Source organism: Talpa occidentalis, unplaced genomic scaffold (assembly GCF_014898055.3).
Source record: "Talpa occidentalis isolate TD23 unplaced genomic scaffold, MPIMG_talOcc4v2.1 talOcc4.8, whole genome shotgun sequence".
NCBI classification, from domain to species: domain Eukaryota; kingdom Metazoa; phylum Chordata; class Mammalia; order Eulipotyphla; family Talpidae; genus Talpa; species Talpa occidentalis.
Window position 1 is genome coordinate 14,047,697 of NW_023605194.1, and position 24,371 is coordinate 14,072,067.

At 49.3% G+C, this 24,371-nt stretch overlaps 1 protein-coding gene across 3 annotated transcripts in view; it reads right to left on the minus strand.

Moving 5' to 3' along the window:
- Positions 1–22,131, minus strand: part of MXI1 (MAX interactor 1, dimerization protein) — a 68,452-nt gene extending 46,321 nt beyond the window's left edge. Inside the window, exons 1-2 of one of the 3 annotated variants that reach the window (XM_037498005.2) lie at positions 21,659–22,131; positions 4,259–4,391 (exon numbers count right to left, since the gene is read on the minus strand). In XM_037498005.2, coding sequence (XP_037353902.1) covers positions 4,259–4,391; positions 21,659–21,920 — 395 coding nt within the window. In that variant the 5' untranslated portion in view covers positions 21,921–22,131. Of the gene's footprint in view, positions 1–4,258; positions 4,392–5,522; positions 5,621–21,658 lie in introns of those variants that run through there. The other 2 variants (XM_054690664.1, XM_037498006.2) reach the window with 2 other exon arrangements.
- Positions 22,132–24,371: the final 2,240 nt, after the last annotated feature.

Consider the following 24,371-nt stretch of genomic DNA (forward strand, 5'->3'; position numbering starts at 1 on the left):
GTTTTGTGGCCTATACATGTTGATGTATACATGAGTAGTTTCTTTCTTTCTAGTGCTGGGTAGCATTCCATTGTATGAATTACTACATTTTGTTATATTTTCACCAGCTCACAATTTGATTGTTTCCAGCTTCTGATTATTCTGAATTATGCTATAACTAACCGTTCACATTCAAATTCTCAGCAGACATGTAGAATAGGAGAGCTTCACCTTAAAGGACAGTGACTCACACTTGCTACTCTCTTACCATTAACATCCAAGTTACTTTCACACTGAAAACGGCAAATCTACAAAATCATGCTCACAAAGTTTTCAGCCATTATTTTCTTAAAAAATTGTACCAGAATTATTGGTTTCCACAGTTCAAGTCAAACTTTGTACTTTTATTTTCATTTTCTCCTCCACCACCCCTTGTATCTACTTGTCTCTTTCTCCTTCCCTTTCTCTTAACCTCAGCACCCTCACTTCATTTATTAATGTCCACTAGTTTTTATAAACATTTTACTTTGTCAAATTGTTCACTATGTAAATGTCTAGTATTTGTCTTTGTCATTCTAACTTGCTTTGCTACACATAATTCCCTTGAACTCCCTTTATTTTGCAGTAAATGGCAGGATTTCATCTTTCCTTATTACTAAATAGTACTCCATAGTACAAATGTATCACATCTTGTGGATCTATCAATGGGCATTTAGTTTGCTTCTCTGTCTCAGCTCTTGTAAATAAATACTGCATAGAAGGTAAGTTTTTACACTGATAGTTTCATGTTCTTTGGGTAGATGATCAAGAGCAGGGCTGCTTGGTCATATGGTATTTCCATTTCTAGTTTTTAAGGAAAATCCTGGTCATTTCCATAATGGCTGCAGCAATTTACATTCCCATCAAGAGTGTAATGAGGGCCTCCCCTGGTGGCGCAGCGGTTGAGAGCTGGGCTGTGAAGCTGCCCACAGCCTCTGCAGCAATGCCAGTTAGATCCCCAGCTGCAGCTGCCAGTGACGGTCCCACATGGTATGACAGACCTCTCCTGCAGCACCCGCTGCTCCCCTCGCAGTGTACTTCGCCAGTCTGCCTGTTCTGCTCCCCGCTCTGGCTCTGGTGAATTCCTCACCCTCCCGCGCTTCTGACTGTACCCAGTACTTCTATAAATAAATAAATAAATCTTTAAAAAAAAAAAAAAAAGAGTGTTATGATAGGGTTCCTCTTCTTCACATCCTCTCCAGCACTTGCTGTTGGGAGCCTTTTCAGTATGTGCCATTCCACAGGTGTGGGATGGTTTCTCATTGTAATTTTAACCTGCAGCACTTTTACTGGAAGTGATGACGAACATTTTTTTCATGTATCTATTGGCCTTCTAGATATCCTCTTTGGTGAATTGTCTGTTCATCTACTAAACCAAGTATTGTCTCTTATTAAGAATTAGTTACTTAAATTAAAACATAAATAAGTTTACTCTAATACTAAGTTATGGAATCCCTTTAGCTCCTTGAATAACACTACTCCTCAAGCAACACTATGAATCTATAGTATTTTATAGTAAACTTCTATAATCCTTTCCTATAAATTTAGACAATTTACTCTCTGTCACCAAATAAAAATAGCCCTGTTCCTAACATCTTATTGATTTGTACTATTCACCACTTTATTATATAGGTATCATATCTTTCCAAGTATTCCATAAACTTCCCTATGGTAGGGAAGCAGGTATAGCAATAGATCTCTATAAATAGTGTAAGTTCAATAAATCTGGTTATTAATTACCTTCAAAAAAGCAGTTTCAATAGCTAGCAAAAAAAAAAAAAAGTAAATTGCAAAGAGGGAAAAAGAGCCCTGGCAGAAGGCATTAAAGCAGCAGGTGCAGACTACACATTTCAAGCCTTTGGCAGAGCAGAGAAGTGGAGCACTAACACATAAATTTCAAGTTACAGTCACTGAGTCTTAGTTTTTAAGTAAATTATTACTAAGGACTGTTTGTTGATTCCAGAGAAGCAAATCCCAGGAATTTGTCTCCTTTCCTATTCTACCTGTGGGATTTACTGTGCATACCAAGCCAGTTTCTCCATCAAAAAAATAGAGAAAATAATTTCACTTTGCCTCACAAAATTCTTCTGAAATTCAAGTGAGATAATAATATATGTTAAAGGATTTTACATACAAGTAGTACATAAAATATCATTATGACATAGAAGATATTACCAGATGCATAAGAGGAACAGCAACTTCCACATAGGTAACCTTTTGATCAGGAAATTAAGATACATATACTCATCAACTCTGTATTTCCCTTGTTTTAGATGACTAATAAATGAAAATTTTTTATTTTCTTTCTACCTTACGTAGCCAGATAGTGAAATCTCTATTAAACCTAATAGTTGGTTTAAAGCCAATATGAAATCTACAGCGTCCCCTTGTAATTGCACTAACAACACTATTTCTCAAGTACCCCAGTATTAGAATTTTATCTTTGCCTCCCCCTACCCCAAGAAGCAGAAATTTTAAGTAAATGGTAGGAGAAATAATTCTAAATGTTTAGCTTTAACATAATATACCTAGGTTTTAATTACTGATGCCTTAACCAGAGAAATGTGAAGAACAAAGAAATTTCTATTTATTCTTGTAAATGCTATATGTCACGCTACATATTTTCATCCCAAACCTACCCTACCTCTAGATCTACACTTAAACATAAACATAGCATAGTAAGTTTATGGCTAGTTATTTTTATAATTAAAAAATTAAGTTTAAAAGATACAGAATAGTCTTAATGAAGAAAGTCAAAGCCAAAAAAAAGGGAAACATACAACTTCAATGATTAATTGAAGGAAGAATTAAACTTTATTTTAGGGATGTCAAATACGCACAGTGGAAAAACTCAGCTCTTGAGCTATTACTTACAGAAGCCACAAGATTTTCTGCATCAGTTAATGAAAGCCCCAATTCCTACTCCCTAACCCAGGTCCCCAAGTGACTTCCCAGCTATCTCTGTGTGGAATTCCGCAAAGTCCTAAGGCTTCCCCAAAGTCTTCAGGCAAACTTAGTTACCAGAAAATTGCTCTGTGCCTCTCTAAAATGAATGTTTATATTCTCTAGACAAACCTTTGGGAATCAGGAAAAAGCACTAATTTCTCTTATCAATGGAAAAGGCAGCATCTGTTGATCTTTTAAGAAGGCCTCTCACTTCCTTCCTGGAACAAAAACACTGAAGAAATTAGACACAACCAAAAATCTTCAAAAATGGAAGAAACTATGTCTGAGTACATCCAGACAAGTATTCCCTAGAGACCTGTTCTGACTGAAGAGTAAGCATCTTCTTTCTTTTTCATCTTTTGCTTTAAAATATCCCCAATCAATTCAATCTTAACATTAAATCTGGAAATAACAGTCAAAAATTTCGCAGCATGGTCTGTCCTTCATCCTTATAAACAAACAATGTCTACTAACTTTGTACTACTCTACTTAAATATTTTTATCCCTTTAACAAAATCCTTGGTTCTGTTTTTTTATTGTTGTTTTTTTTTTTTACATCCTGCCTGAGCTATTTCTAATTTTTACAAATTCTTGGACTTGGGCCTCCCTGGTGGCACAGCGGTTGAGTGCTGGGTTGCGAAGCTGCTCGCGGCCTCTGCAGTACCTGTTCCATCCCCGGCCGCCGGGTGAGGGTCCCACATGGCATGCAGACCTTTCCTGCCACCCGCTGCTCCCCTCAGCAGTGTACTTCATCACTCTGCCTATTCTACTCTCCACTCTGGCTCTTGTGAATTCTCTCACCCTCCCATGTCTCTGACTGTACCCAGTGCTTAAATAAATAAATAAATAAATCCTTAAAAGAAAAAAAAATAAATAAATAAAAAAAAAACTTAAAAAAAAAAAAAAATTCTTGGACTCTTCAAGTTTAAAGTTGGCCCAAGCTTACCTTTACTATGTCGCTATGTGCATTGACACGTATTGCCAAGTCTCTCAATGCACTGTCCCCTCAGTCGCAGACCCCCCCATTTTAATAATCCCAGTGAGGAGTTATTTGGTTGTCTTTCCAGGTTCTATTCCTTTCCTTGCACACAAGTCTGATTATGATTCTTTTGACTTCATTATCTAAAAGGGCCAAATCCCCAGGGGTAGTGGTAAAAGGAATCCATTTGGCTGTTCAATGCTATTCCTGACTTGCTACTTGAGAACTAAGGTTGGTAGGGCCTGCACCTCTGCCTGAGCCAGTGTGTGCTTCTCCCTCCCTCCAGCTGCCATTTCTAAACCTCCTGCTTACTACCTGTTGGCAGTGCTGGTGTTGCTGCTTCCGCTGCTGTGTTTCTGTGCCCGGCTCAATCTTCTTGGGGATTTTGAATGCTGCAGTCGGGGGCTCGGCATGGAGGGGAAGGTTGAGGCGTAGCCATGTTCACACTCTAAAGAGAGAGCAAGAAGAAAAAAGTAAGTTTACCCAAATCCATGGATCCACAGATGTGAAAGTCTTTGCAGTAACAGTTGCTGAAAACAGAAGGAAGAGGTAAAAATTTTCCACTCTCTTTGGTTGCAACAAAAAATCCCTGCGCTTCCTCTCAACATCACTCCTGTGACATTATATACAGATGACAACTACCACCTGGAAGTTGGGCAATTACCTTCCCTAAGCCAGGTGAGTTCTTCCTCCTCACTCAAGTCCTTTTCTCCAAGACTTCTTGACTCAAACACCCTAATTTCTGAGATCAGTGTCCATTCAACTCAATTAACTTCACCTGCCTCAAAATTCCCATTTTCCTTGAACTCTCCTCATTCTAGGAGTCTCTCTAATGCCCCTATTTCCACGTACTACAACTAATCCAACCACCCAATCCTAGAACATTTTCTCTCCTGCCACCACAATCACCAGAGTTCCTACTTTACACACCCAATTTCTTCACTTCTCGTGCCTCTGCCCCTGAAGGGATCTGGAAACTCACAAAAAGCCCTTTTTCCCCAGAAGTACTCATCCTTCCGCTCTCCAGCCTCCTTTCCCCAGTCGCGGCCCGCGCACCCCCCGCAGCTCCCTTTCCTCTTTGCTCCCAAGTCCTCAGATTCACCTCCACGCTCCACACCCCGCGCGCCCCGCGCCCCCCCACTTCACCTGTCCCCAGCCTGACCCTCTCTCTCCTCCGCTCCCCTCACAGTCCTCACGGCCCCTTCTCCATGCGCGCGCGCGCACACACACACACCTCACTCACACTCACACACACACACTCACACACACACACGAGGAGCCACGGACGCCCTCCCCTCACTCACGTGTGGCTCCCAAGCACCTCCCCTCACACGCGCATCTCCCTCACACGCGCCCCTCCTCTCACACATCCCCTCCCCACACAAGCACCTCCCCTCACACGCACCCCCGAACCCGCGCACCCCTCGTCCCGCGAGCACCTGTCCTCACACGCGCACCCCCAGCCCGCGAGCATCTCCCCTCCGCGCGCGCCCCCCACATGCACCGCCCGCGCGCCCCGCGCGCCCCGCACGCCCCGCGCGGGCAGGAGAGCGGGGCTCCCGCGGCGCCCGGCCGTTACCTCGGTCCCGGCGCTCCAAAAACTCGGCCGCCTCCAGCAGGCGCTGCACGTTGATCATCCGCACCCGCTCCATGGGCACGGCGGGCGCCGGCCGGGGCCTCTCGGCGCCGCCTTCCCCCGCCGACAGGAGGCGCCACCGGCGACTACAGTCCGGCGCCGCCCCGGGACATGTGCGGCGGCCGCCGGGCCAGCCCCGCCGCGCCTCGGCGCGCTCACGGCCGCCCCCGCCGCGCTGCCGCCCCCGCCGCGCCGCCCGCAGCCCGCGCGCGGTTTGTTTACCTCTCGGCGCGAGCACGGGGAGGGGCGGGAGCAGCGCCGCGCCCCGCCCCCTCCCGCCCCTTTCTCGGCCTCCTGGGAAATGTAGTCCCACCCCCGCCCACGGCCCGACGGGAGTCGTAGTACTCCCGCCGCTTCAGTGCGCCTGCGCGCTGCCCGATTCTGCAACGGCCGCTGGGAGTTGTAGTCCCGCTCGACGGGTGCAAAGACTAAGATGTTAACAGCATCTGGGAAGGAAGAATTCGAGCTAACTGTGAGTCTACTCCCGGAAGCCCTTTTCTAAGAGGCGGCGGGTGCCGAAGAGCTGAGGCAGTCTTTATCTGAGGCGCCAGGTTCTGGTCCTGCTTTCTCCTGTAACTTCTGTTGCCTCAGTTTCCCCATCTGTAAAATGCAGTGCTGGGACAGCACGCACAGAAACACTTGAAAAGCCAAAATCACTTTCAAAAGCAAAGGATGATCGCTGCATCCCATCAGAGCCAGAAAAGGTTCATATTATCCCTTCTCCCACCTGTTTCCACACAGGTAGTTTCTTAATCTTATGTTTAAAAACTACTTTCTTCTGCCTGACGTAGTGATTTTAGAGGCTAGAAAACCTCTCTGCCACCTCAGGTAAAGGATATAATTAATCAGTGAATAAGTAAGTGATTTGGTGCTGGGGTCACACAAGGTCTCATTTTCTTCATGTATAAACTGTATATAAATTATTCCATTAATCCTAACATTGAGGGTCTGCCATATGCCAGGCACTGTACCAGAGAGGTTGTCTAGCCTCTGAACTTCACATGGATCCTCCTCTCAAGGAGCCTGTGGTCACTCGGGCTTATGAAGACTCAGTGAAACAGTTCCAGCAGTTAGCGCATGACACTCAGTAAAAGGAAGCCATAAGGATCGTTTCCTTACAGGTTCTGCATAGAGAAGGAACTGAAAACAATGACTAAAGAGAGCAGGGACCACATTAAAAGACTACCAATAGCTGCCCTCACTGCCACTCTCTTTCCAAGTCCTTGATCTGACAAAACCTCAGTCTAGACCAAAGTTTCTCAATCATAGCATTGACATTTGGGGCCAAATAATTCCTTCTGGGGTATAGGGAACTGTCTCTACTCTGCTGAACTCTAGCATGTCTAGCAGCATGCCAGGCCTCTATCCTCTAGATGCCAGGAGCCAGCTACCACCCCTGAGGTGTGACAACCAAAGAAGTCTCCAGATATTGCCAAATATTTCCTGGGGCACCAACCCCTCACCCTCTTAAGATGAGAACTACTAGTCTAGAGAGAGGAAGGATAAGAGGGTCATAACTTTTGCATGTTCTAGGAACATGCTAGAAATTGTGTAAACAGCCATAACTTTTTCCCACCCTGATTATTTTAACCTGCACTGGACATCCAAAATAACAGGAAGCTCTTGGTGAGGGGAGAATTTCCTTTCCCCTGTGGTCATCTCAATGGCTACTGCAGTAAATACCACCTCAGGGTGGAAATCTTACTTGAATAAATGTCGTGAACTTCATGTTGCATCTTAATCCCCTCTCCCTTGTATATTTTTTTTTTCTCAAAGGGAACAACATTTCCAATCAGGTCAAAAGCTGCAAAATTCTGCCAGTCTTTTAAATATTACACTTAGCACCATATTTAAGGACCAAATAGATATTCCATCAATGCAGAGAGACCCAAAATGAGAGGTGTTCACAACCACAGGAAAACTGATTGATTGATTGATTGATTGATTGATTGCAAAGGTTTTGAAGCAGGGAAGTGTGCTTTTTCAGCTGTTGACAAGGTTGCTTCAGATCTGGGTTTTCCCACTGGGTGTTGGTAACAACCACCTTCTACCTTCAACAAGAGACATGTTAAGTAGGAATAAAATGGAAATAGTTTAAAGGAAAAACCTGTTCACTTAGAACCTCTGTTATTTGAGGATGGGCATTAGAAGGCTGGAAGTTAGTTTCTACCACTTGCAGAACCCCCTTTAAGCTTTAGATCCCAGAATGTTGAAGGCTACCCCTGGACCTTAAAAGAGGTAGTTTTATGACAAAGAAAAGCCCACTTTATCTAATGGGAGGTAAACACATCTGGCAAGCAATCAAGAAAAATAGTACAAACTGAAAATATAAGTGGATTCAAGGTGGGTTTAAATCCATACATCACAAGATCTAGCATGTTAAGAAAAAGCTCCAGGCTTAATGCACATGCCTGGTCTTTCACAGTTGACCGCCAGATGAATTAACCAGCCCTTTCTTTAGAGCCATGGCCAGGAGGGAAATGAGGATGGAAAGGAGAGCAAGAGTCACCAAAAGCCCACCTATATATGTTGAAGAAGAGAAGCATACCGGTGATGGTGGGCAGATAGGGGTGGTAAAGCCTGGTTGAGGTACAGAAATACCCAGTCTTTTCTAACAGCAACTCAAGGTGCCACTTCCTTCTCCCTGCTCTGGTTGGCTCCCAGAGTTCTTTCCCAGGCATTGTCCCCAAGAGGGCCTCTCAAGCACAAAGCCAGGGGTTCTAGCTTCAAGAGAGTGACCCACAGGCGATCCCTCAGCCCCAGTCCCAGCCTGTAGGAATGCAGAAGCAGCCATAGTCTTTCCTTTGCTGAGATGAATGCAGTTTGCATGATAGATGCAGATGGGAAAACTGAGGAAAAGCAAAGATTCCAAAGGCTACTGACAGAAGAACCCATAGTCTTACCATAGTCTCTGGCTCTGTTCTGTCCCTAATGTATCTCTCTCAGGGGAGTGTCACTGGAAGATGGAAAAAGTCCCCCAGGGTCTTGCAGGCCTGTAACAAACACAGCCTGAAGGGGACAAGCTGCCTTCTGGGGGAAGCCAGCAAAGAGCTAAATTTAAGCCGAGGGGTCTCTCTTTCCCCACGCCAGCCCCAGCCCCAGCCCCAGCCCCAGCCCCAGCCCCAGCTTCCGAAGCACTCATTTCCAAACGCGTTATTGCAGATTCACGTTAGTGCCATGGAGGAGACGGGTCTGGGTTGTCTTTTCCGCAAGGAGGGAAAGAGGGGACAGGATCACAGGGTTAACTGCAAGTCCAGGGTCACCGTGTGGGTGACACCTGCACTGAAGACAACTTCCCTGCAAAGATCTTGCTGGGCAGCGAGCGGTTTTCTGCAATTGTGTTAAAAGATGGAGATTTTCAAATAACCAAGGTTGGGAACAGGGGCGGACGAGTCCTGAGCTCCTGAGTGAGAATTCTAAGGATGCTCCATCTTTCCATCCCCCACCCCAAAGTGACAACCGCAGTTACGTCCCCACGACTCCCCTCAGAGCCCAGAAATGTGAAGAACAGCAGAAAACCTTTCTCTCTGCCCAGTGAGTCAGCCTCGCTAACTTCATGCGTAAGCGCTCCTCAAGTCGGCGGCGGCTCCGGGCTGCGGGTCTGCGTGCAGCCGAGATAAATTTGGGTCTAGAAGGGATGACGTAATGCTAAACCCGAGAGGTAGCTGCGCCTCCCAGGGCTCCAGTCGCCAGGGCTGCCGGCTAACATCCCAACCTCACGGAAAAGCACCAAGCACCCAGGTGCCAGAAGCAGGGAGAAAGGCGACGAAAGGACAAGTTGGGGGGAGGAACTGGGGCGGGGGCGGGGGGCGGGGGGTGGGGGGGGCAATGTTAATCTCAGATCGCTGAATCTGGAAGTTTTTTTTTTTTTTTTTTAACTTCAGTTTTCTGGTGAGATCAGGCCACTGGCAGAGGCTCAAACAGCTGCACTTGACTTCCATCCTGGCCTATCTCTTCCCCCTTAAAAAAGGGCTTCTTAACATTTTATTAAATGGCCCTTGATGCAGCAGCCTATTTCGGTGATTATAATGGGGGTGTTAATATCCCCAAAGTCCTTTTCCTTCTTTTTTGCACACTAAGGATTGGAGACGAAATCTGCATTGCAGGACTCAATTAACATGCATATCTAAGAGGCCTGTTTACTCTGGTGCAGCCAACTTGGGGGGATTTTAGGAGGCAACTGGTAAGGTATTGGGGAGATTGAGAGGACCCAGTCAAGTGAGTGTTTCCCCAAATAACATTTCATATGGAAGATTATATCATTAAGCTTATTCCTCACTCCAATCTCGATTTTTCAGATAGAAAACTGAGGCTCAGACAAGCACAGTAACTTACCCAAGGCCACACAGCTATGGATCAAACTGAGGGAGCAAGGGTTAGAACTCAGAACTCTGGTCTAGAGACTCTAGTTCATCTCCCTCCAGCTCCTTAATTCTTTTTTTGGTTGATTTGTGGTTTTAATTTTTTTAATACACTGAAAGGGGTGAGTTTTCTGGCCTTTTAAATTTGCCGTGCCTCAGTCATTTAAATATCAAGTTACATTCTTAAGAGAGCCAAAGACAGCTTTTGTTTTCTGTTCAAGGTTCACTCTTCCCCAAGGAAAGGCTGGCCTCAGAATTAACTCTGTTGTTGGTGATGACCACAGACCTGGGCCAACCTCACTACACCACCTTAATTAAAAAGATCACCACAGGTAAATCATAGTTATTGTATGGAAGCAGTTTCCTTCATTGGGAATGCCTCCCGAATGCTTTTTTCAAATGACATTTCATCATCTGTTGTTGCAGCCACATATTATTCTCCTTTTATCTGTGGTTATAATCATTTCGACCAGTGGATTGAGTGACTTTCAGCCTTCCCTGGACTATAAGGTGGTCACTCATTCCATGAGTTCATTTTTGTTTTGAATTTTTGCATCATTATTCAAAAAGCAACAACACTCCATGTTTTTGTTGCTGTTGCATTGATCAGATTTTAGATACAATGCCCTGGTCTCTCAAAGTTAGATGTAATTTGATTTTAAAACCTTAAAAAATATATAAAAGATCACCAAAGACTTTCCCTTGCTACTAAGAGGACATTCACATTCTTGCCACAATCTTGTGTACCCTCCCTGCCCTGTGAGGAGCTGGCCTAGAGTTACCCAACCCCCACTCCTTGGCGTGACCACTCCTTTCCAAGTGGCAAAAACTTGTGGAGGTCATTCTTAGTCCCTGCCAGGCCCTGCACACTAAATCATACATCCAGCCCTGCTGTCTTGCGGCTGAATTCTCAGCCTGAGGTGCACTATTTAGAATAAAAACGCCAGACCCTTTCCTGCTCAAAGACACTGGAGATCTCAACGTTTCAACCAGCTCCAACATTCTGATTCTAGGATTCTGGGATACTCCAGAAGTCCTGGAACAAAATTCCCCTTTATCTACTAGCTGCTGTGTCAACTAGTGAGAGCCAACTCTATGTCCATGCTGCTCAGACAGATAGTTCACTTAGTCCTAAGCACACCTCTGAGATTCCTGTTTTACAGATGAGGCCCAGAAAGATTGAGCAACTTGCCTAAGGTAACACAGGTAGTGAATGGATTCAAATCTGGATTTTCTAGCTCATGGACCCCACAGCATACGTCAGGATTATTATGTTCGGTAGGCAGGGCAAAGTCAAACAAAATTGGTTAGGACAATGACCTCAATCAGAGGTAATAACACCCTCCCTTGAAGGCTTTGGAAATGTATAGGAGTGTCACAATGATTAGGGGGTTCCCTGATGTTTAGAGAGTGGGAAGCAAGGATGTTAATTCTTGCAGGGTTCTGATCTGCCTGAGAAGAACTGCCACCAATAGCTCTCTTGTATTGAAACACTAGGTCAGACGGTTAGAGGCCAAGAACTCATAATTCAAATTCAACAAATACTCCTCCAGCATCTCTGATGTGCTGGCACCAGTTGAAGAGACTGCTGTCCTCAAGGTGCTTGTATTCTAGCCTGACAGACTGAAGAGGAACACGGAATATCATTGTGAGTTGTGACAAGGTGGGTAAGGGATAGGAGACAAATGGGGGGCGCTCCATGGGGGTTGAGGGATCAGAGATGATCACCAGGACTGTCAGCTTCACTGAACTATAATCAGCTGAGAATGGTGATAAAATGCAGGTTTGGATTCAGCAGGTCTGGGGTACGGCCAGGCATCTCATCTCCGAAAAGCTTCCAGACACAAAAGGGCTGTTCGTCTTCTGATCACACTCACTCTAAACACTAAGGGTAAAGGCCATGCAAAGAATTTGGATTTTATTTTGAGACAGGAAAGAAACTATTGAAAAACTTTTAAACAAGTAAGTGACCTGAACCCAGTTATATGTAAGATCTCTCTTGTTTCCTAGATCTCCATCAAGTTGAAGAAGAGGTTGGACCCATGCCTTTGACCGGAAGCAGCTGGCCCACACTGTCTCCGTTGCAGCCAGAGCCTAGAACTCATCTCTACAGCTCACGCGTGCCTCTGGCTTCTCTGGCAGAAACCCTTGGCTCCAAGCAGGGACCGACAGTTGCCCTACAAGCTTGGGCGCCTTTGGGAAGCCTAGTACAGCCTGCCAGGGTGTGGATTCACAGCCCTGACACTCTAGCCTACACAGTCACAGGAGGCCTACTGGTTGGGTGAGTTCCCCAGGGGGGCTGGACAAGGTGGGACTGCACATGCAAGCAGCAACACTCCAGACCGTCACCCTCCAGAAAAAGGACCTGTCGTCTGGCTTTAGTAACAACCTAAAGAGCCCGGGAAGGTTTTGTCTGCCCTCTCTGTGAGCTAGTTTGAGTGAGCAGTAAAGGAAGCTGCTCCTGGGAGGCATCCCCAAGGGGACCCTCAGCCTGCACTTAAACATTCCACATTCCACTTCCTGCCTCTTTCTCTCTGAGGCTTCTTCCAAAACCCTAACATCTCCCCAGGAAGAAAGAAAAACCTGGGTTTGAGTCTCAATGCTCTTCTTTTTTTTAGCATGTGGCCCTGAGAGAGTTAGCCAGTCTTGCAAAGGCTAAGGGTTTCCTTATCTATAAATAAGGAAAATTACGCCACCTTCTTCTTTGGATGGTAGTGAGCACTTAATATAAAGCATTGTGCTGGCACATAGTAACTGCTCAGTAAAAACTATCAATATTCCTTTGGAAAATAGAGAAAACATCGCACTTGTCAGCAGCCCTCTTAGGGATGGGTTATCAGTTTCCCAGGATACAGACAAGAATAACATTATTGGTCCCCATTTGTCTATGATTCACACTGGAATATAGAGTTGGAACTGGAGACCAAATATACTGCTCTTTGGAAGCACCCAGCACAGTGCTTGGCTCCTGACAGGTTTCATAAATAATTTCTTAAATTGATTGAACTAAACTGTACAGCTGGTGGAAAACATGAAAGTCATGTGCAAGGGATTCAGAACCCTGGGAGTGAAGTATGGTGTAGGGATGATCAGGCTATAGTGGGGGGTGAAGGGGCATGTAAGAGGCAGCTAAGACAGGTGTATGGGGAGATAGTTCTGGACCCTGTGGAAAGGAAAGCAAAAGCTGCACAAGGCTCCCACTTACCACCCATGGCCAGGAATCGAGCAAATGCGCTCCATTTCAATACAACAGCTTACCTACCCAAATCATCTTTATTCAAGTATCCTGGCTAATGGCAATAAAGACAGCGTAAAATAGTAGGCAATCCAAATCCCCTTTTATTGGCTTTAGTTTGAATTTCCCAATCTCTCTCTCCCTCAGGACATGGTGTTTATCTTTCTAATTTTGCTGTGTTTAAATTTTCCTTAGCAGACACTGGAGTTGGATATTAGAGGTATGTGGCCAAAGGCAGGTTGCACGGGAGAGCGGGTTTGGTAGGAACACTGGCATAGGTGATCCTACATGAACAGGGGCCCTGATGTATAAAGAACTGAGACTGGAATGTGTCTATTTCCCAGGCTGCTCACACGGTACTTGATTTCTTAAGCTCAGGCAGTTTTTTTGTTTTTGTTTTTGTTTTTGTTTTTTTAAGAGAGCATCAAATCTGTGAAAATGACAAGAATAAACTAGAGACAAAAAGGATTTTACACATGGCAGGGGTGCTCATCCAAGGTAAGTTTTCTTTTGCATCTGTAATGATGGCTACAAGCAAAAACATGAAGCCCACGTCAGAGGCAATCCGATACTGTCGGGTTTCACTTGAAGACAATTGAAGTTCTGCACCCTGGCACTGGAAGAGCCTATGCCCCATGAGGGCAGGGACAGGGACCTAATGCAGAGCTTGACAGAAAGCAGCATGTGCTTCCTTACAGACCAGTTTAATGAGTAAATGCATGAACACATTCACTGAACAAAGCTAAGGCGAGTTCTTGGCATGCCATACAATTCACATTTTAAAAAAGTATCTTTTACAATAGCCTTTTAAAGAGAGTTTCTCTAATGTATTTTTTAAAGGATCTTATTTACATATATTTCCTCAAGGCTGATTGCTCAAAGCAAGGGTCACCTGAACTTTCAAAATGTTTCACAAGCAAGGGGCCCAGCCCAACATTCTACCAAGATGAGGAAGCAAAAAAGGAGCCCCAAGTTCAGGAGAATGGTGGCAAGTGCCCATTATTTTGGACTAGAGAGATCAAGTTAAGCTGTTGACAGCTTTAATACCTCCAGCCAGGCCACTCAGGGACAGTAATACCAGAGACAATTAGGTCCCTTTAGTTTAGCAGAAGAGCCAAAGAGCAGGTGTCTGTCCCTGGGGAATTAAAGTAAGTCTGTCTGTCTCTCTGTCTCTCTGTTTCTATCATGAGCCCAAAGCTCCACCCTCCACCCCCACAAGGAGGCCCCTCTAGGAAGATTTGAATTCCTCCTCCTCAGTTAAGGCTTGGGCTGTCATCCCATTGTCACTGTCTCTGCCTTCAGGCTCCTCCCACTACCCCCACCCTGGGTCTAAGAAAATGTTTTTCCTAAATGGTAAATTCAAATTAGCTTCATTTTGAAAGACTATTGAGAATGTTGCAATGACCTTTGCAGTAACTGGACACACCCTAGATCAGTAAACCAGGTTGGAGAATTGCTGACTATGAGCACCTGACCTGTAAAACAAAAGCCCAATTTGGGGCTCTGCCTATGACCCAGAGGGGTTCTGCCTTTGCTGAGATAACTTGGGCAAGCCTCTGTGTCTCTCTGGGGCCTCAGCCTCCCCATCTGTAGAGTGAGCCTGGTGGATGCTCTGTGACCTCCAGGTTCCTCTGGCCCTCACGCTGTCTTATCACCTTCCTCCTTTGAAAACAAAGCCACGTTCATGTGGTTTACACCCCACTTCTTGTATGCATAAAGAAACAAAACCTAAATCTTAAAAAAAAAACAAACAACAAAGTCCAAAGGAAGGAAGGATGGGAAAGGGAAAAGAATGATTCAAAGCCATTCAGCAATGAACCCCCCATTTCTGCTTGCTGGAAAATTGCTTTCTTCATTCTGCAAGAAGAGTCCCATTCCTTGCTATGGTGCTGCTTTTTTACTTCTCTTTCTTTCTCCTCCCCCCTTCTTTTTTTTTTTAACTCAAAAGCCACAAAACCACAACTCACCTCCCCAAAATGGGTCATTTGGAAGCCAGAGCTGTCAGGGGTTAGGTGTGTCAGGTCTGGCAAACTGGTGGTATCTAAGTGAAGACCAGGCCAGGGTAACCATGTGTTTCTCCTCCAGAAACCCAGTTTAAATCAATATTTATCCAACTGTATTTATAGAAAGTGGTGGTGGTAGGGAGAGGGGGTGGGGTGGGGAGGCAGGGGGGGATCTAAAACAGAACAAGCCACAATGACTGATGCAAATCTTTGTGGCCAATTCGTTTCTGCAGGGCCTGAGTTTTTTTGTTTTTTGTTTTTAAAAGGCAAAAGACCCGGCTTTTGATGAACCTGCTGTTGGCCTCAGTACCATAGCAACAGCCCCACGTCCTCTAATATGCCCAGAGGACAGACTTGGGAAAGGCAGCAGGAGGGGGGTGGTGTTTCCTAGGAGCCTAAACTTGAGTTAGGGCCAGGAGAGTTGAACAACTCTGAAAAACAAAAACAAAAAAAACTCTCTGATTGGCTATTCTGTCTTCAGTCTCACTTCTAAACCTTTTCTAGACAGGGTGTGTGCAGGAAGACCTTGGACGATCAACAGGGTTTTTTAAATACCAGCTTTGCTTCAGGTTGCTGGGTGACCTTGAGCGAGTCATTTCAGCTCTCTGAACTTCATGCCTTGGCTGGAAAATGCATACATGCATAGATGGTGAGGACAGCAAGCTCATGCTGGAATCAGATGCCTCAGCTCAAAACAGCTCTGCCATTTACTAACCATGTGACCTTTGAGCAATTACCCAGACTTCCTACTCCTCAGTTACCCCCTCTGTAAAAGAGGAGTAAAAAAATTGCCTACCACATGGGTTTGTTGTGAAGACTGGAGGAGACAATGCATGTTTAGCCCCCTACTTGGTATATTAGTCATCGCCCAACAAATGGTAGCCAGTAGTCATAGTATGCAGTGCAACTAGTTGCTGCTGCTGCCTGCTGTCACCCTCTTCATTTCCCTCAGATTTAGCTTAAGACATTTGCCCAACCATCCCCAGATACAAATCCCCGGGTCTGGGTACACCCAGGGTAGTGTTTTGGTTAGGGAGGGAAAACAAGGAAGCAGCTGCAGTTTTGTCCTGGTGCTGATGGAGCCTCCTTTCCTCCCCCAAGCCGAGAATGGCTCAAGTCATCTTCTCCAACTTTCTAAGGCCCTGCCCACTTTCCCTGGTCTCCTCTGCAGGATACTTGGTCTCTAGGACCTCTCTGACAGCTACAGCAATGTCTCAGAAGTCTTCTGCTGGCAGAGATCATATTTAAAACTGGAAAAGTTGAATTTAGGCCACATAGGAAATAGGAGACTGGTTTAAGAATGCTCTTTACACAACTCCACCAAAAACAAATACCCCGCCATAAATCAACTCACAAAGTTTTCAGAAAAAAAGCAATTGCACATATTTGATGTTCAATACATATATTTGGAATGAATGGAATCATAAGATGCCTGCTGTGCAGCAATGTGACCTGCTTGAACATTCACTACCAGCAAAGCCCTCAAATTTAGCATAGGTTGCTCTTGTCCCCTGCTTTTTAAGCCAGTAACATTTCATGTTCATGGTTACAGCTGATGACAGTACACAGCTTCAGCTTCCTGGGCCTCATCTACCTTCTCCTTCCAGTCCTGGTCTTATAGCTCCAAGTCAGTCTGTTGATTATAAAAAACATCCTCCCTCCTTGGAATAGATCGATACTTCTGACTCTTCCGCCGAATCTTCAGAAAGTCTGTCATGTGTCTCCCGGCCTTCAAACTCAATCACTGTGCCATAGCCACTAGTGGACAATTCAAAGAATGTATATTAAACGTCTACCATATACCCAGTAGTATACTATACCCAACAGTATACAATGACATATACTGAAATACAGTAGGTGATTTTTTTCCCTTAACATGCTTATCATCTCTCTGTGAGGATTGTTAATAATGCACAGGAAGCAAATAGAGAGTTGCATGGTACTAATTATTGAAGTTCAGAGAATTAACTTTATTGAGCACCTACTGTATTTCAGGTACTTTAAATGGAACACCTTATTTAATCCAGCAATGATATGAGGCTTGTGCTATTATTATTCCCATTTTACAAAAAAAGAAAGGAAACCTCAGGTTAGGTAACTTATGCATAAGGTCACAAAGAAATTAAGCAGTGGAGTAGGAATTTGGGGCCTACTGTTGGTGACTGTTAAAGTGTTCATTCTCTCAACTACTCTGACTTAAGAAATAGTCAGGGAAGGCTTTCTGGAGGAGGTGGGAATGCAGATAACCTTAAGGGAATAAGAGAATGAGGGCATTCTACACAAAGGGGAGAGTCTGAGTGCAGCACAGAGGCATGCCTGTAAGCCTGCTTGCTGGTGGACCTGCTTGACAGGAGCTGAGGAGATTGAGTCAGGAAGGCAGGGTGGGGCCAGATGACACCACACAGGAGCAGCTTCCTCCATCAGAAGGAAGAGGCTTCTCCTTGGCCTGTCCATTCCCTGAGAAAGCATCTCACACTCAAGCCCAGGAAATCCATCCAGAGAGCAACCCATGGCTCCTATGCCATTAAGCATTCTCTCCCATCCTAGGCATTGCTCCCCACCTCACCATCCTGAGACTGGAAGGCCCATGTCTGTCCTCTAGACCTCACCTGTGATGGTGGCTGCCTCCACTTGGCCTGTCAAACATCTTTTATACACATAACACCCTTCGGGAAACTTTTTCCTTTTCAGTTTCAAAACAGGAAGGAAATATTTTTCGAATTCTCAGTCCTGAAACAACACCCTGCTATTGGAACCCAAAGGTTCCAGTATGCCAGAGGTGAAATCCCAGAGGTTGTTATAATTTCTGAATTTATGCTCATAGGGTCAGAGTCTCCATAACGAATATTTCTAGAGGCCTTCAATTTGAGACTGCTAGGGTTTCACTTCAGGAGAATGTACCTGCGTAGCCTAGGAATCTTGGTCTTGCACAGAGCCAGCTCTCAATAGTGGGTCACTTAATGTGGAAACCCTGACCCCCAAGAAAACTCACAGCACCTACTGGGAATAATTCAGCACTGTGACCACAGCTTGGTGAGCTCTCCGAGTGAGGAAGCCTCAGCGAGGCAATGAAAAGCAACTCGGGCGACAATGGAAAAAAGGCAAGCAAGCGCCTTCCTGCCTGCCTGCCGAGCAAGTACTTTGCAAACAACAGTAAAAACGGAACGTGCGAACGCGTGACCAGATTGCATCGGTACCTTTCGGGACAACCTCACCGGGCCCCGAAAGGCGCGCCTCGGTGCAGCGCCTGTCCCACGGGAGAAGAGCGTCCCTTTAAGAGGGGACGGGACCAGCTGGCCGCCCTACAGCTCCCAGAGATTTCCTGGCTGGCCTCCTGGTCCCACCCCCGGCCCCCGCGCTCGGCCCTCAGCAACGCGTGACGTCAGAGGAAGCCGAAGCTGCCGATTGGCTGAACGACGCAGCTAGGTCAAGTCCAGTCAGAGGCAAGAAGTTTGTCTCCATGTGGAAACCATGTGTCTGCGGCGGGCGGGGGAGGCGAGGGGGCGGGGAGACCGAGATCAAGTGATTACAGGGGCTCCGGCTGAAGGCAGGCGGGGGGGCCGTGCACCTGAGCTGCCCGGCGGTGCCCTTTACTGTAGTGACCCCCCAACCCCCCCAAACTTGTTAAAACAAAACTTCACAGGACGAGGACGATGCTGCTCATCGGACAGCCGGGGTCTCTGCTCCGGGCGCAAGCCGGGGGCCTGGGAAACGCTGGGATCCTATCGGAACGCCCCGAGTCCCCCCCCTCCCCCAGCCGCCGAATGATGTCAGCGTTTCGGAAAGCGGGGCTCGGGAGCAAACAAGCCCCGCGCGCGCGGCGCGACCCGCAGTGCCGGAGCCGGCGCACCCCGGCCCCCCGGCTCGCGGCGGAGCCCACGCGGGGGCGCGGCGCGCATTGTGTGCGGCGCGGGGGCGCCCCGGGGGCCCGGCGCGGAGGAGCCCCCCAATAACCCAGGCAGATGTGGGGCCCGCCGTTCTCCGTATGGCAGACCCAGCCGGGGCGGGGGGTGCAGGGGGAGGGGAGAGTGGCCCCCGGGGGCCTCTGCTCCCCGCCGCGGGAAGAATGGGGGGCCCCGCGGAGGGCCGCCGGGACTTGGCTGGGGGTCGCCCGCGCCGGCGTCTGCTCCGGGGCGGGGGCCTGGAGCGGCGTCCCCGCGGCGGGCCCGGCGCAGCGCCCCACGCTCTCGGGGAAATCTGGGGGCGCTGGCATCACGTCATGCAGAGCCCGGCGGCGGCGGTGCAAAGAGGCAAGAGCTAAAAATACTCCCGCGGGGAGCCGGCCCGGGCGGGGGGCGCGCGGCCGCGGGGCCGGTTACGCGCGCGAAGTTGACTTTGCCGGGGCGCGGAGGTGCCCGCGCCCCCCGAGGGGGCGGGCAGGCCCGCGGCGCGCCCCGGGAGCGGGGCCGGGAGGCAGCCCCGGCGCCCGCAGCCCGGAGCCCGGCCGCCCGCCGCGGGCCCGCCCGCCGCAGCCCGGCCCTCTGCTTACGTGACTGGCGGCCACGCCGGAGCCGGCGCGGGGTAAACAAGGAGGTGGCGCGGCCCGGCGGCCGGGGGCGGGGGAGGCCGGGCCGCGGAGGGCCCCGATTGTCTGCGGGTGCGGGGGGCGGGACGCGGGGAGGCTCCCGCTGCCTCCCTCGGCGAAGGGGCAAAGCGCCTCACCGTGCCAAGGTGCCCTCTGGGGTGCACCCCCGGCTTGAGCCCGAGCCGCGGGGCGCACGGACTCCGGAGAACCCGGGACCCCGGCGGGGGGAGCGGAAGAAATCGCGCCCCTCCCCCTCCAACAAAAGCAAACACACCAAACAAAACCACGTCTGCACCCGGCTCCCCCCAGCTCGGGTGCTCAGAAACTGCCCTCCCCAGCGCCCCCCGCCCCCGGGAATCATCGCGCCCCGGTCGGCGGCGCGGCCCGCGATGCGCCGTTCACGCAGCCCCGGCGCTCGGGGCGGGCGGGGAGAGAGAAAGGACGCGCCGCCGGCCCCGGCCCCGGCGCGGGTTTTGCTCCGCGGCTTCTGCACCATCGCGCAGCCGACGCGCGGCGGCTCCGGCCCTGGAGGCCCGGGGTGTCGGTCAGCGAAGGTGTTTTTGTCTTTGAGGGCTGCTGTGGTGGTGGGTTTTTTTATTTGGGGGGGTTGCAAGATCTGACACGTTGCAAGTGGACCATTATTATTTTCTCTCTCTCCCTCTCGTCTCGTTGATCTTCCTACTTGTTCGGACAGATTAAGCAGCGCGGTTGGCTCTGCTCTGTCGGTCCATTCGCCGCGGCCCCTTTCTCTGCCCGCAGCTATTATTGGCGAGGACCGTGCTGGAGACACCGCACCCGCGTGCCCCGGGGGTTGGGGTGCCCCGCCGCCCGCCGGGGAGGCTTCGGGGGACCCGGCTGGCAGGAACAAAAATGAAACAAACAAATACAAGAAAGAGGACGGAACGGGGTGGGGCTCACGGCACCCCCTCCCCACCTCGCACCCCTCTCCACCTGAACCCCGGGAGGCGGGGTGGGGGCGGGGTGGCTGGGGCGGGTGGGGGGCAGCAGAAAGCCGCCGGGCAGGCGCTCGCCTCCCTCGCCCTGCGCGCTCGCCCGGGAGCTGCTTCCCGGAAAATAAAGAAACCGCACGCAGCAGCCCACACCTTCTCCCCAACTATTGTTTCCTGCGAGATCCCAAAGTTTCCTTCGAGCCGCGTCCCCTCGCCAAGTTTCCCCGGGCGCAGGACGGCGGTCCCGGGCGGGCTGCGGGCGCTCTCGGCCCAGCCGGCCTGCTGCTTTGGGGGGGCGGGGCACCCCGGGGCGCGGGGCGCGGGGCGCAGGGGGCCGCGGGCGCGCTGGCAGGAGCCCAGCCTGCCACGAAAGGCGAGAGAAAAGCGCAGCGGACAGGAGGGAGCAGCCCAGCCCGGCCAGCGCGAGCCCACGCCGCCGAGGGCTGTTGGGGGGTAGTTGTTATTGTTGTGTGTGCGCGCGCGTGTGTGCGCGCGTGTGTGTGCGCGTGTGCGTGTGTGTGTGTTTTCCTTCTGAATCCGCTCAGCTCTGCCTACGATTTCGAACTTTCGGCTTCTCATCTCCACCCCACCCAAGAACGAGCGACAGAAAAACAACACTTGTCTGGCCGCGAAGGCTCCGGAAAAAAAAAAAAAAAATTAAAAAAAAAAAGGGAAGAAAGGCGACCTCCAGAGAGGAGCTCTCGGCTCAGTTGTCAGCAAACAACAACACTCCCTCCCGGCCCTGCGCCTCCGCGGGGCGCTCCCCCAGCCTCGGGCGACCGACAGACCGACGCGCGCCAGGCCCCCGCTCCCCCCGCGCGTCTTTGTTACATCTTTAGCAGCTTTGTGCGTGCGTGTCCTTCCTCGGTGTCACCGGCTTCCCCGCCGAGGGCTGGATGTGGGTGTTGGGGGAAGGGGCGCGGGCCGGGCCGTCGCCCCGGATCGCCCCGCTGGGCGAGGAGGAGCGAGCAGGGCGCCGCGCAGGAGCCGGGCCCCCAAACTTACTTTTGTTTTCTTTCTCGATCTGCTCCAGGTAGCTGGCGGCCTCGAGCAGAATCTGCACGTTCTGCAGAAAAGTGTTGATGTGCTTCTCCATCGAGTTCTCGCTGGTGTTGAAAATGTCCGAAAAGGGGCACCTGAGCTTGGCCCCCGCGGGCTCCTCGGCCGGGGCCGGGGGCTGGGGCGCGGCCACGGCCGGGGGCGCGGCGGGGGCCAGCCCCGCGCCCTCGCAGCGCGCCTCCTTGCGCGGCCGCCCGCGTTTGCCCATGGAGCGGCCGGGGTCCGCCGAGCTCGTCCTCTGCTGGGGCCGCGAGGCCGGGTCGAGCTCCGGGCCCCTGGGGAGACCGGCTGGGCTGGAGCAGAGGCGGCGCCGGGGCGAGGAGGCGACCTGACTTCCCGAGCCTCGCTGCGTGCAGTTGTGTGTTGGCGTGTGTGTGAGTGTGTGGGTCTCGCTGTGTCGGTCTGTGTGTGTGGGAGATTGAATGAACCTACAGGACAGACGGAGGCGCTCTGGCGCCTGGGTCCTAGCGCGAGCCTGTCGCCATCGGACCGGTCAAAATAAAAGGTGGAGACAAACCAGGCAGGGACCGCCCCCTGCCCGCCGCCTCTCCCTCCCCCCCCCACCGCTCCCCAAACCTTACCGGTGTGGTGCACGGTGTTGAACCGTAATGGAAAAAACACTCGGTGCCTCTGAATGCACCTGCACGAAAACAAACTGCTGAGCTATTTTTTTTCTTCGCTTAAAAATAATAACCTCGCCAAGCATCCAGTGGCGCCAATGTCTGGCACGTATGTAGTATAGCCCCCCTCCCCCCATAAAGGTGGCTGCTTTCACTTTTTTTTAATGAAAGCCCAATCCAGGAAAACTATCGAATGTAACTGGAAGTTCTCCCAAACACACACACACTCACACACACATACACACACACTCCTACACACGCACGCATATGCACACACACACAGGCACTGGTGTGTACCTTCACACAACTAAAAGAAATCCCCAGGCCACCAGTCGGCACATTATAGATTTACTCACTCATTCTTTCTCCCTTCAAATGCAAAGTTATTTTCCAGGAAGGGGAGGAGATGTAAGCATCTCTCCATACTCTTCTTCATAGCCTTAGTCCAGCTGTGCAAAGCTCACACTGGGGTGCCTCCACACCTGGCTCCCTTTTATTTGACAGAGAGACAGAAGTGACAACCCAGGAACCCCACCCCCACCCCAGCTGAATTCCGCCTTTTGGCCTTTAAGATCCCTACCCCAGTTAACATTGTTCTCGATGCTGCTAACACCCAGTCAGGCCCGCAGGAGCTGTGGGTGAGCTCCAAACCAGGCAGATGGTTGTGGGATAGTTGAGGGCAGCAGGGGAGTGAGGTGGAGAAGGGTTAACTCCCAGCTCTGCTGTATACAGACTGTGGGCTTGAGCCCAGCCTCCATTGGCCTAAATGTTCCCATCCATGAAAACTCTGATAAGATTTTTGTGCTGATAAAATCATATCTGCACTTAGCACACTGCCTGGCCCCTAAGATCTTTTTCTACCAGTACAGATCCAGACAAGAGCCTGGATCCCCTCTACTTGCATCTAAGGGGGAAACAGCTGCAGAAAACAAGATTCTGCACTCGCTTGGAATACATCCTTGCAACAAGTCCATCTAAATATTGTCACCTTGCAAGGCTGCCTGGAGTTTTTACCAGGGGGACTATTTACATAACAGGATAAAGGCGCCCCCCCCCCCATATTTGTGCAGCCCAGTCTCTGCTCAGAGGCGGTTCCATGCACATTAGTCAGGAAGACTCTTACTGGAAATAGAAACCTTTAAAAAAAAAAAAAAAGTTAAGCACATTTCTTTGTAAAACACTGCGTAGAACTCGAGCACCTTCAAGAAAGTCCTATGCACTCTTAGAATATAATAACCTGCTACTGATACGAAGGAGCAGCCAGTAATCGGCACTTAAAAGCCAATGTAGCCACATCTGGGCCCATAATATAGTCAGACTACACATACTCTGTTCATTTTCCATCTTGTGACAGAGTTTGCATGGCTGATCTCTGCATCCTTTGGTTGGGGTAGAGGCCTCTAAGAGCCTTGAGATATAAGTTCACCTTCTATTATCAGAACAATCACTGACTTTCTGTTCCTGTCTCAACCACAACCTGAGTTGTTGGTGCTTTAAATATTTAAAAGTCTATAAACATGGAAAGCCTTTAGGAAAGTACAGTTTCCAAGTTTCCAACAGGTTTTATCCAATGCCATTTTGCAAAAACTGGCATTTATGTGAAACAGCCCTGATCTCCCTGGCCCTCAATGAAAGATGACAGCAAGTGAGATGATGACCCACCTAAGTCCAGAGGAAACCTTGGTGCCTATTGAGGTCCCTGGTGGGGACATGGGCCAAATGTACACACATGCAGTACTCTAACCTACATGTATGTACATAAACACCCACCCGGACAGACACACCTGCACACGAGTATTGGATCTGTGGTGGGGTGCTTTGTCATTATTTGTTTGCCCTTCCCTATTTCATCTCTCATAGATCTGAGAGCTTCAGAAAGCCCAGTGGGAATCTTCAAGCTGGGCCACAGATCTGACCAAAGCCAAAATAAACAATGGCTTGAAGAAAATCTACAAAAAGTGCTGATTTGCACTATTCCCACAGTGAACCACAGCCTCCACCGTTATTCCCATGGAAAACACCACTGTTGGTGCCAAATC